Genomic DNA, 12442 nt, shown 5'->3' with positions numbered 1-12442 from the left:
ACGTTGGACCCTGTGGACTATCCTGTATTCCCGCAATTAAACGCTAGTAAGAGACCCAGCATCTATGTTGTATGTGAGAAACGCCAGCGGTAACCATCTAAAAAGCATCAGTGAGATGCTTTACGTCCAGCTTATTGATTCTCAATAGGAATCTGCAGCATTCCAGTCCGTGACATTGATCAGTTGAGTTGAGAGTGAAAGCAGATATTCAGGGTTTGATGTGGTTTGATGCACAACAGGGTGGACGTCAGGAATACTTACTGCCAATAAACCCCCTAATGCAGTATACTATCCACTACTACACAAAGCATGGACTGGGCTCTGTACCGCACACTCGCCTCCAAGTGTCTGACTTTTCAACCCTGTGCTTGAAGTCCGGTCCACTCTGTGACTTATTTGAGTCAAGCACCACCCACTTTTACTGGAAGTGTCTGTCCGACCAACAAAACCTACAGTGGCGATTGAATGCGGAATCAGCAACACAATAAACCAGCAAAATTGTGGTATCGGTTGTGTGAAGATGCCAACGTATATTGCTGTGAATTCAAAAGTATCTGTTACGAGACAATGACAGAACAAAGCTTATTTAAGACGCACACAAAAGCACATTTCTATATAGCGAGAACAGAATAACAAATACCCATAATGCAACAGCCAGTCGGAACCATGTCAATGTCGCCGCCATACTGGACAGGGCAAGTAAACGGGAAAGCTGTTTTTTTTTTGATAAAAACAAAGCAAAATAACGTTTACATTTCTCAACTGATTTCAACTTTTGACAAGCATGAGTTTTCAACATTACTTCACTGACGAGGAAAAAAATCTGTACTCCACATATCATAAACCATATAGCCTACAAATTCTGCATGAGATTGACTTAGGGATAGGTCGCCCAAAATGAAAATACGGTCATCATTTATTCACTCTCGTGTCATTTCAAATCTGGATGACTTTCTTTCTGTGGCAGAATACAAAAGAAGACATTTTGAAGAACGCTGGAAACCAAACAACTTCGGGTCCCTTCACTGCATAGACACAAACCACAGACATTTCTTAAACTATCTTCTTTTGCGTTCCACAGAAGAAAGTCACAAGCAGGATTTATATGACACGAGGGTGAATGAATGACGACAAATGTTGTTTATATTAGGTAAACTACTCCTTTAATATAACACAGTGAATGTAAACTCAAAAACTATCCTGTACTTGCAGCTGTCCACTATTAAAGTACACTCACTGTTCTTTGACTCAGACTGGTCTTTTTCTAAATGTAATTATGTCTTCACGTGGCATCCAGTGATGAATGGTGACCTGGGCATTTAGGTGCTCCCTTTCGTCCCATTTCAAAGCCTCATGAGCATCTCCAGCACTAATGAAGAGCTGCTCTGAGATCAGTACTCGCAACATGTCAGAGGAGTCAATCTGCTCAGCGTATAAATACACCACAACATGTGAGAAGAATGCTTGAATCTTACTTTTAAAGTCATTCTCTTTTGTTATCTAGTAATCTCTTGTCTGCGCCCTCAACAAAATAATCTTTATTTTGGTAAACACACATAAAGAATGCCGTTTCAGGCTGTTAAAGTGTATAAGCATGTATCAGACTTACCTGAAACAGGTGTCATGGGAGTTGGTGGCAAGCCATTCATGTTTAGCGCCCCCATCTGGTGAATCTGAGTGGCAGGAAATGCAACGCTGGGCGCTAAATATCCACCTTGAGAGGCGGCCATTATCGCAGCCTGCTGCTGCATCAACTGCATCAACAGAGAGATAAAGAGAGAATAAAAAATAACATGCAATTTTGAAAGAACTAAAACTTTTTTAAGTTCTTTAAGTGTTTTTAGTAACATAGTCGTAATCAAAAGTTATGTCTAAATTTGGAAAGTCAGACATTTTATTCATATTGCATAGTTGTACTAGGAGTATCAACATAAAAAGCGATAGTTCACCCAAATTTTCAAACCGTTATAACGTTTTCTCTCTCTCTTTCTTTCTCAGAACACAAAGAAAGATATTTTGAAGAAAGTTGGTAACCGAACAACACTAGACCCCATTCACTTCCATTAAATGAACACAAAACCAACGCAAGTGAATGGGGCCCAGTCAACAACAAAGGATAAACATTATTTTAATAACTAGTAACTAATAAAAAAATATTTTTGGCAAACGTTTGGTTTTATGCATTGTTTTGTCCATTTTGTGCCATACACCCCACACTGTATACCCCAGTACAATCCCACAAAGTATAGCATATTAATCTAGCAAATTTATTGTTGCATTATGACATGCGACTTAGGTAAGATGATGATGAGTAGAACTGGTATAAATAAGCATTCTTAAGGAATAACTGTAGGTACAGTAAACACACACACACCAGCTAACCGCATCTTGACACAGACAGAGTGTGTAATCTATACATGTGGCAATATAGACCACGCTAATCTATAAAATAAAGCATTAGCATGCATTCTTAATGAGAGAGCTTTCTTTAGACCATGATGCCAAAGCTTGAATTTGATCAACATTATACAGTAATGTTTTATTAAACATTGAACACCTCAAGAACCAAGTACCTTGATCTTTTGTAGTACACATAGTTATGAAACATCTGGTAACGCGGCATCAAGATAAAGTCGCATATTACAATCTGATAACCATTACTACAGTTTATCTATGCATTTCTGTCCTATTTTGCTCTCTTTTCAAGACAAATCGAATAACATCACTGTGCCACGGATGGTTCAATCACACAACTTTTTTTGTAAGGGAAAAGCGTACATTTCTGCAGAAGCCATTAAAACGTTCAATTTAGAAATCAATTGGTCGCGATTGTCTGTCCTGACCAAATTCTCATAGCAAATAAACGGCCGGACACACAAAGACAAGGAAAAAGATGAACTCAATTAAAGGGAGCGATGCATTTGAGTGCACAGTATCTTTGAATGCGTGTGTGTGTCTGTTTATGCATGTGTGATTTTATTGAATGCTAATGCCTGCTGATCTCCCAAGGTGCTCAGAGGCAATAAGCGCTCCATCATGGGCCAATTACTTGCGTATAGAGTCACACGACTGGAACTCTCTTAGACGGCCTTGAGTCGCTCACATGCTGAAAGGGAGGACAGTAGGTGTGTGTCCTGACATGTTTTAAGGGTTGGAAGACTGATGTGAGTGTTTGGGGTTCACAAACGGTACCAATTATGTTCCAGAAAACTGCTATGACAGAGACTATCACTGGGCAGCAAAGATTGTATTATTTAAAGGAGTAGTTCACTTTCAAAATAAATTTTCATGATAATAATTTGATTACTGTATTCCAGGATTTTTCTCCACATAGTGGACTTCAATGGACTCCAAACGGTTGAAGGACAAAATCACAGTTTCAGTGCATCTGAACACAGCAAGGCAAGCATTTGTGTTTATAAAGCATTTTTTTTATGACCGATCGTTTCGCTAGATAAGACCTCTTCTAGTCTCTTTTAAACCCCTTGAAATTTCACTGAAACTGTAATTTTGACCTTCAATCCTGGAATGTTTTAATCAAAAATCTTAATTTCACTAAAGGTTCTTTGTGATGAAAAAAGGTTATTCAGATCATAAAAAGGTCAATTAGAGATGGTTCTTTAAATACCCTTTGACTAAATGGTTCCTTGTGGAATCAAAAATGGTTCCTCTATGGCATCGCTGTGAAGAACCCTTTAAGCACCTTTATTTTTGTCATATCGTGTACACGATATGAGATTTCATTTGAATCACTGGGGTGGTACAAAAAAAAGAGTTGTGACACTCCTATAGACGTCCATTGGAAGAATGGAATGCGGAAGTAACTTGTGTCATGGAGGGCTCTATAGCTCCAAACGTTGCATTGAAGCACATTCATTTCACTGTTTGCCAAACACATTTGCCGGTAAGTTGAAAAAATTCACGTCTGTTCAAAAAAAAAAAAAAGTTTTCCAAAATAAAAATGGCATTTCTGTGTGTCTGTATGTGATTTTCTATAAAGATTGCTCATTAAATAAAATGTTATATACACGTTATGGATTCTTCCTAGTCAAATGAAACACACAAAACTGATTGATACGGTCACACTCATCAGACAAAATGCTATTACCAGCGCCTATATTGTGTTGGTTTTAGTGAAATTTCTTGCAAATACAGCTGCTTCCTCTGTCTCCCCCACTTAAACCGTTTCAAACAGACTAACAGTTTGAAACTATTGAGAGCTACATGAACCACGTGACCACGCGACGGCGAGATCAAAGTGTGTCGCAACTCTGTTTTTCAGACATTCCACCAAACAAAGTGTGCCGGGACCAAATCATATTGACCACGGCAAGCCCATCGCTCAGGTAAACATCCTGTAAATGAAATGCTTTTGATCATCTTTGCATTAGGACTTCTCTTCCATCTCTGTGCAGTTTTACACCACCAGGAGGCGCTGCAAACCACTAACAACATTTCCATCCCAGCCCAACACACCCACTCCGAGTGTTTTAAAGAACAGCATGTGTTTACAGCCTCTTTCACAATCTGAATATTCAATTTAGCACACCCTCTATGTGCTGCCCACAAAAGCCTTTCAACTGATGTGCTGCACGGATGTAACGGGGTTGAAATGCACTGATGTTCTGAGACCTGTTCTTTGTGTGCGCTGAAAGCAAGCGGTTAGAAATGCTTTCTCAAATGCCTTTCACTTCTGAACCGGTTGTTCTTTGTTGTTCTGGAAAATTTCAGCCTCTCTTTTGCTCTTGCAGTTTGTCTTCAAATTCACAGCCAAAACTTCATGTGTCGCATTGCCAAAGCGTGTTGGAGCGGGGCATTATGGGATATATAGGGCATGGCCCTGCTCATTACTTTGATGTCACTCCTTTCGCTAAAATCCTGGTGTGAGTGTTAATAAATCCTGTCAACCTCAGCCTCAAATAATCTCTAATGCTTTCACTGTTTCTGCATCAGTTGGTATGCTTTCCTGTAGCTCAGTGAGAAGAGCATTGCGTTAACATCGCAAGGTTGTGGGTTTGATCCCATGGGATTGCACATACTTAGAAACAAACGTATAGGATAATGCAATGTAAGTCGCTTTGGATAAAGATGTCTGCCAAATGCATAAATGTACGTAGTCCTAGTATGAGACTACTATTAGAATGGATAGGATGCAACTATTTCTTGTTCCATAAATATTTCTAAATTGACCTCTCTAAATACAAATGGTGCTATTAAGCATTAAAAGTGATTCTTGGCTCGGAAGCGGTGCTGCATGGTTCTTCAGCGGTTCTATATAGCACCTTAGTCATCCAAAATAACTGCTAAAGAACCTCCGAAGCACCAAGATAGTGATCTACATAGCACTTCACAAAGGGTGGTTACCCTTTGATTATGAGCCAAGAACCACTTTTAGTGCTTTATAGCATTATTAGGAAAAAAAAAATTATATTGTGTTCTGTTGAACACAAAAGAAGATATTTTGAAAAATGTAAAGCAAACCTTTCTGGGTCACTTTTGACTACTATTGTCATTTCCCCTACTATGGTAGTCAATGGGGTCCAAGAACTGTTGGATTATAAGCTTTCGTCCAAATTTGTTTCTCTCTTTTCATCAGAACAAAGATACTGATCCAGATTTGGAACAACTTGAAGGTGAGTAAATTTCAGACAGAATTTTTCACCCTTTTTTCAGCCTTAAACTAAACATTTTTTTTTAAAACACAGTGAAATAAGTTTAAGGTACTAAAATATAATAATAAACAAAAACTAAAATAAAGCTACAATGAAAATCAATTAATCTTATTTATCAACATAAATAATAAACAAGTTAAAAATATCAAAACCATATAACAAAATTGCTAAAAAAATAACAAAAGTTAACAACATCCCAACCCCAAAAATTAAAATAAAAGTTAATTTTGATTAAAGATTACAAAGATAAAAATCTTAGTTAATTTTTTTGTCAGTTGACATGAACAGAAGAACTGTTGAAGTCTGCTTTTACTAAACACCTAGTTAGTAGTAGGATAACTAGTCGACCATACCAACAAAAATCCCTCACTCTCCTTTCGTCCTCCACTTTCTGTTCTGTTCTAGTTTTGTCTTAATCTTCTTCAGGACCATGGGCTGAGTCATCTCAGTATTCTAAGTCTTCTGAAACTCCAGCCAGAGAAGCCAGATTTCCCACTGTGTGAAAATCGCCCCGAAAAACTCTCAAGCTATTATACAAATGCTGTTGGCAGGACGTATAATCCTAGCATCCAGCACCGGGATGTCATCTCAGCTGCGCATGCTGAAGTGTCAGAATACGTCCGAAATGAAAACCGTCCACAATTTCATTAACTGTGTGTGTGTACAGTATGCCCAATTGTGTGTGTGCGTGTTCATTTGGTTACCTTAAGGCGGGATTTCACAATGTAGGTCAATGTGTTTGAAGTGCTGCTCATTCCAATTTAAATAATCCATGTGCAGTTTAAAGCAATTCGGTGTAAAGCAGATCTGCAGCTGAAAGTGTGTTTGTGTGCACTTCTGAGTGTTATGCAGTCTGTAGAATAGAGTTCATTGCTAATGTGGTGGGGTTGTACAAACTTAAAATACATTCTTGCGTTTCTGTGGCAATAATCCACCTTCCCAGTCTGCGTCATGAGTATGAACTTGCATAGAAGTGTTTGCAGTATCAAACTTGCACAGATTACGTTTCATGTATTAGTTGTTTGTGTGCGTCTATACGTGCATAGGAAAAACACAACAGGTGGATGATGGGATACCTGGGGGTTTTCCTTCTGTTGGTTCCATGTATCACAGAAGGAATCACACGTTGATAACAGTACGTTCACATGGAAAAATGCACAAACAGGATAATAAACAGCACCCGGCTGGCACGCTGAGTGGTTCTGCAGAACGATCGTATGGATTATAAAATCAAAGGCGTACTTTAAAATGTCACAGACGCACGCGCACGCACTTCGGCACAGTGTAATTAAAACCGAAGGCCTGCAGGGTATAGTCTGTAAATAGAACATCACGCTCATCCTGCCACACGATTCTTAAACTTCTGTGAGACTCGACCAGCTCAAAAGTATTTAAATACGAAGACTTCACGTATCAAAAGCGCCCTTCCTCTATCAGATCACAGCGTTAATCTGTATCTAATGCTGTTATCGGTTCAACGCTTATGAATATGCACAGAAACCCATGTGCTTTGAATACATTATCTATCTAATGATAAAGAATTACGCAAAGGCGAGTTTTTAAGATTTTTGTGGAGAACTAGGCCAGGGAGATAAGCAAAAAACAAAAAAAATGATGACGATACTCTCAGCATGTATCTCAGGGTTTATTTTAATTATAGCTTAATGGGTGATTTAAAAAAAGCCAACTTCATTCAAAATGTTTCGTGCGAAGTAAAAATCGAATATTGGCCAACATATCGACGAGCAACAACATTTAATCTCATCATGATGCAAATTGCGGAATCAAATTTTCAAATCTGTAAATGTAAATGTATATTGAACACTCAATGTACTTCACACGGCCCTATGCTAACACGCAAGGTCAAAACCATGGGTTACAAATGAAAAAGCCTTCGGTAATCCAAGCCAGATATTCAAAATGCAAATAAACGCTTCACTTAAAGCCCTGCTTGGGATAAATGTGATTTCTGTTACTCATATTCTGAAGGATCCGAAGGGAGCAAGAGTTCAAATTGTGTGCAAACTCTGCAAGTATTCATGGCATGGGAATTGAAATGATGTTAATGCATTATTCAACAGCGTAATAAGAGAAAAAAGACTTCAGATGAGGGCAGAAAGACTTGCTTCTGAATGCATGTACTGTACTGCATGTGTGTGTCTCTGTGTGTGTGTGTGTGTGTGCGTGTGTGCTTACCGCATGTGTGTATGTACTGTAGGTGCTACTGTAGGTGCTGAAAGGCAGGGCCACGGTCGGGTTAAACATGCCAAACTGGCCGACCATCTGTTGCATGCGGCGTACGGTTCGCTCTTTATCTGTATCAGCGAACTTTACCACCAGACTGGACGAAGCTCCCTGTGACACACAGACCAAACAAATGCAGTTAGAAATATTTTTTTTTTGCTTTTTATTTAGCATAATTTACAGAAATCAACAAAGTATCATTAGGCTGAAACAAAAGGCTAAATATCAAATATCAATCAAATTAGTTAAAAAAGTAGAAACAACTTTACAACGCTATTGCAAATAAGAGATTTGACACTTCCAGACACTTTTTGTTACACTTTCTAAACATAAAGAGAGTTGGCTCCTCTTTGGTTAAAAAAATGCAAGTGACATTCTGGTCAAACAGACTTACACATTTTTAATAATTCAATTCAATTAATTAAACATTTTCATTGTTGCAAAGCAGCTTATATATCGGTGCTGTCCTTCTGAAACCTCATATCTCCATTTTCATGATTTTTATTTTTGCCATAAATCATTCAACCTTTATGTTTTTTTAGTCCTTATGTCACTGGGTTTAGCCAATATTTAACCAATAAAAAATATAAAAAAGTGTGAAATTTGGACATCCGAGGTTTTCGAGGGACAGTGACGGTACATACATACATATACTGAAGATAGTACTCAATTTATAATGTTATTTAACAAACTTACATATAAACAATACAATTTTAAATTTATATTTTCCATTTTCCAGTATTTATGATATGAAATATGCTATATTAAATCATTTTTGATCCTGTACCTTTAAAGCAACACTTTGTAGTTGTTCGACCTGAAAGAATACATAACATGAGATCATGAAAATGACATTTCATGCAGTGTGTAATGTTGCCGTGTTTGAAAGTAAGCAGTCTACCAAATTATGAATCTGAAGGTGAATGAATATCAAAGTTATTGGTTTGGAAAAAAGGGAGTCGACTCTGAATCACACAAACGAGTCGTCCCTAGTCCAATTCACCAACCGCTGCAGCTTTGGGTTACTACATATAGTCCCTTGCTACGTTTTAATAGGACTGCCCTCGAAAACTTCACTCTTCTCCCCCCAAACACTGTAGCTTGTGAGCCTCATTCGCGGTAAACCAATTACATCAGACTAGTCTAGTGGAAAGGAGGATATTAGACGGAGGTACGAATCATTTGAGAGTCAGTCAAGAAGTAAGGTAAGAATAGCTGCCTATTTATTATTACGAAATAATAGTGTTTTTACCCCTTCTATGTCCATAAACATGTTGTTGGACACTCGATAAACCAAAGTAGGACCTTCTAAAATCCCTAGTTATGTACTCTTTAAAATGATTCCAGTGGTAGAACAACTCTTTACCGGATGAATTGTACGGCCGCTGTTACCCTGACTGCGGAAGAGTGCCACATGGTTTCAAAACAACATTTCTGCATTCACCTGTTCCATCTGCTTAGTAAATAAATTCATGTGTATATTGAGCTGCCCATGGGAAAGCTAATGCAGCGGCATTATTTACAACATTGGTAAAAGACAATGGCACTTATCAAGCTCATGGGGGAACCTGTAGGCAAAAGTTCCATAGTGTTGCACATTATATTATCTTGGAAACAAATGATTCCTAATGTTACTGTACCTTCATATAAATAAGACTCCATTGTTTGTCACCTGATATCTCTCAGTGCCTCTCTTCACAACCACCCCCACATTCATTCTCACTCTTTATCTGTTACACTTGCTCTCTTGGTGATAATGATTTCTTTCTCTCTCACACACACAAGTGCACAAGAACACACAGCCATGTACGCACACACACACACACACACACACACACACACACACACACACACAAACAGATTCATTAGAAGGCTGTTGATGATTTACTGAAGCACTTGACCTTTGTGTGCTGGGCCTCCCTGACCCCCTAAACCAGCCTCAAATCGATCGACCCTAAAGGCCAGAATATTCACTTCACACAGAGAGAGACAGAGATGGTGAGAGATGGTGAGAGAGAGAGAGATGGTGAGAGACCCAAAGGTTTCAAAACCCCTAAACATTCTTATAATATTCACTTAGGCCTTTTTACAGATGCCACAACCATCTATTCTCTATATGTCTTATTTTATGTAGGGTACTGGGAGTGCTGGAGTCTACATTGGATTTGTTTACATTTGTCAATGCACACTGAAATAAACACGAACAAATTGTTTCTATGCTAACAAACATGATCAAATAGCAAAGGCTGTAAAAGAAACATATCACCTGGTTTTGAAACAGTACTCTCCCTCACTCTCTCTCTCTGTCTTTCCTGTCGTTTATTTCTCACTCATCCATTATGTCTCTTCTATGTAAATGTGCTTAATTAACAGTATGTGAGAGCAAAGCTAACGTGTATGTGTGTGTGTGCGGTACAGACATGGCCTTGAACATTTCATTTGATAATTAAGCTCAAGGTTGGGCTGATCTCTAAATACACATTTATAGTCGTGCTCAACCTGTCTTTCTCTCTCTGTGACAGTTAGACGTTGTCATAATGTTTTTTCCCCTGTTTGATCATCTGCATCCCCTCTCTCTCTCTCTCTCTCTCTTCATCTCTTTCTCTTCAGTCCTGGTCTCGGGGGATAGGGAAACACACCTCTTTATCTGTCCTTTCAATGTGTGGCAGAGAAAATAATTCATCTGAGCCTCAGAGAGAGAAAGAGAGAGAAAGAAAGAAAGAAAGAAAGACAGATAGAAAGAAAGAAAAAAGGTTGCAAAAACATGGAGAGGGAATGTGAGACGGGGGTGTACAGAATAGCATCTTTCCATTCTATTTTTGACTTTGCTGTTTGCAAATCCTTGAACATTTCCAGCTCTGGTTTTGAATAAAATCTTTAAAATCTTTAAAATAACGAATTTGCGCTTGCAAATGCCTCGAAATGTGAACGGCCCCTTAGGCCTCTCTCAACAGTAGATTTTTAAGGCATGGCTATTGTGGGGAATTAACAGATGCAACATAATTACAATATTTATTGATATATAAATATCATATAAAAATGAATAAATGATTAATAATATTATCTTAGGTTAATGAGGTCTATCATTAACACAATATCAGTAATAACTGTAAATAATAGCACGATGATTGTCAATAGCGGTACTTTGTGACCCAAATCCCTAAGTTTTTAAATCATGCGAGTCAGCGGGTGAATCACTAATATTTGATGTAACGGGTGGAATAATTATTCACGTGTCATATGCGGTTCGAGTCGGTAATAAACATGCGCGGGCGGAATGCGGGTCCAGTAGCCAAAAAGACTATTTCAACTCAACTCAGCTGAGGGAGCTGCTTTTACACGGTCCTGTGCTTATTTGTGTTCAAGCTCTGTCTGAAGAACTGCTTTCTAATTGCTGAGCATTGTAGGCAACCGTGCGGCAATTGATGGACAGCGAGCTCTCGACACTATGCTCTTATCACAACTTAAATAAAGATTTAAGCTCATCATGGTGCTACCAGTCTCTTTCCTGCATCTGTTTAGCTAGAAGGCTAACATTTCCATTTAATGTAGGATAAAACATAATTTGGATAATTTGTTCTTGGAAGAATTAGAAGAATTCAGTTCATATTAAAATGAAAGGCATTTCAGACTTCAGTGTTGATAAATTTGAGATTAAAACATTTTTTAAAATTTAGAGTCGCAAGTGACATTGCTGATGTATTTTTTATAAGCTATATCTGAAAAAAATATTTTCTCAGTGTAATCTTCTATTTCTATTCTTGCTGTCCCATTCTTCGCATCAAGCGTCGAAAGCAAGAGAGACTTCTGTGTTTGACTTGTAATTTTCGACGAAGTCAGCTCAAACCATAAACAGTTGATGACATTCTTTTAATTATTTCACGTATTTCTTTTATATGTGATTTATAAAATGTGTTAATGTATTAAAATAGTTCTTCATATGATATTAACAATAGTTATTTTTTTTCTGTTAAATTATTGCTTGTTGCATGAGAAAATAAAGGGTTTTGTGTACAATCATACATCTACGCCTATTTAATATGGCTGCAGTTCGGGTCGCGGTGTGTATTTCAAACGGGTAGGGATGCTTATGGAATGAAAATAGTGCTGCTGTCGGGTCGGGTGTTCTTTTAATTACTGTAGGTGCGGGGCTGGTTTACCAAATAGGACCCGTGCAGGACTCTGATGCGATTTATGTTAGTTTTAGAGCTGCACTGATATATCGGCCAATAATCGGTATTGGTTGATAAAAACAATTTTAGGGCCGATACGTCCTATCAATCAAAATGCTATTAATTTGTGCCCCTCATATAGAAAATGTTAAGAAACATCAGCAGTTTCATGTTCAATATTAATGTCGTTCTATGAACTAATAACATTCACAAAGTAATCACTCTGAATAATCGGTTATCGGCTTTGGTGGAGAAATTTAGTATCGTTGCATCTATAGTTCATTTGTATTAGTGGCTTTGTGTCAGATAAATCAAGCTTGATTGATATAAGCCGAGTTATATATTGTTAAAAGT

General features: G+C 38.0%; 1 protein-coding gene across 4 annotated transcripts in view; it reads right to left on the bottom strand.

Moving 5' to 3' along the window:
* LOC130418366 (CUGBP Elav-like family member 5) overlaps window positions 1-12442 on the bottom strand; it is a 140937-nt gene that overhangs the window by 18652 nt on the left and 109843 nt on the right. Inside the window, exons 6-9 of one of the 4 annotated variants that reach the window (XM_056744470.1) lie at window positions 8704-8733; window positions 7869-8027; window positions 1610-1754; window positions 641-712 (exon numbers count right to left, since the gene is read on the bottom strand). In XM_056744470.1, coding sequence (XP_056600448.1) covers window positions 641-712; window positions 1610-1754; window positions 7869-8027; window positions 8704-8733 — 406 coding nt within the window. The remainder of the gene's footprint in view (window positions 1-640; window positions 713-1609; window positions 1755-7868; window positions 8028-8703; window positions 8734-12442) is intronic. The other 3 variants (XM_056744472.1, XM_056744471.1, XM_056744473.1) reach the window with 3 other exon arrangements.

This window comes from Triplophysa dalaica, chromosome 3 (genome assembly GCF_015846415.1).
Source record: "Triplophysa dalaica isolate WHDGS20190420 chromosome 3, ASM1584641v1, whole genome shotgun sequence".
NCBI classification, from domain to species: Eukaryota; Metazoa; Chordata; class Actinopteri; order Cypriniformes; family Nemacheilidae; genus Triplophysa; species Triplophysa dalaica.
The sequence above is the reverse complement of the archived record's forward strand: the minus strand, read 5'-3'. Positions and strand labels throughout refer to the sequence as shown.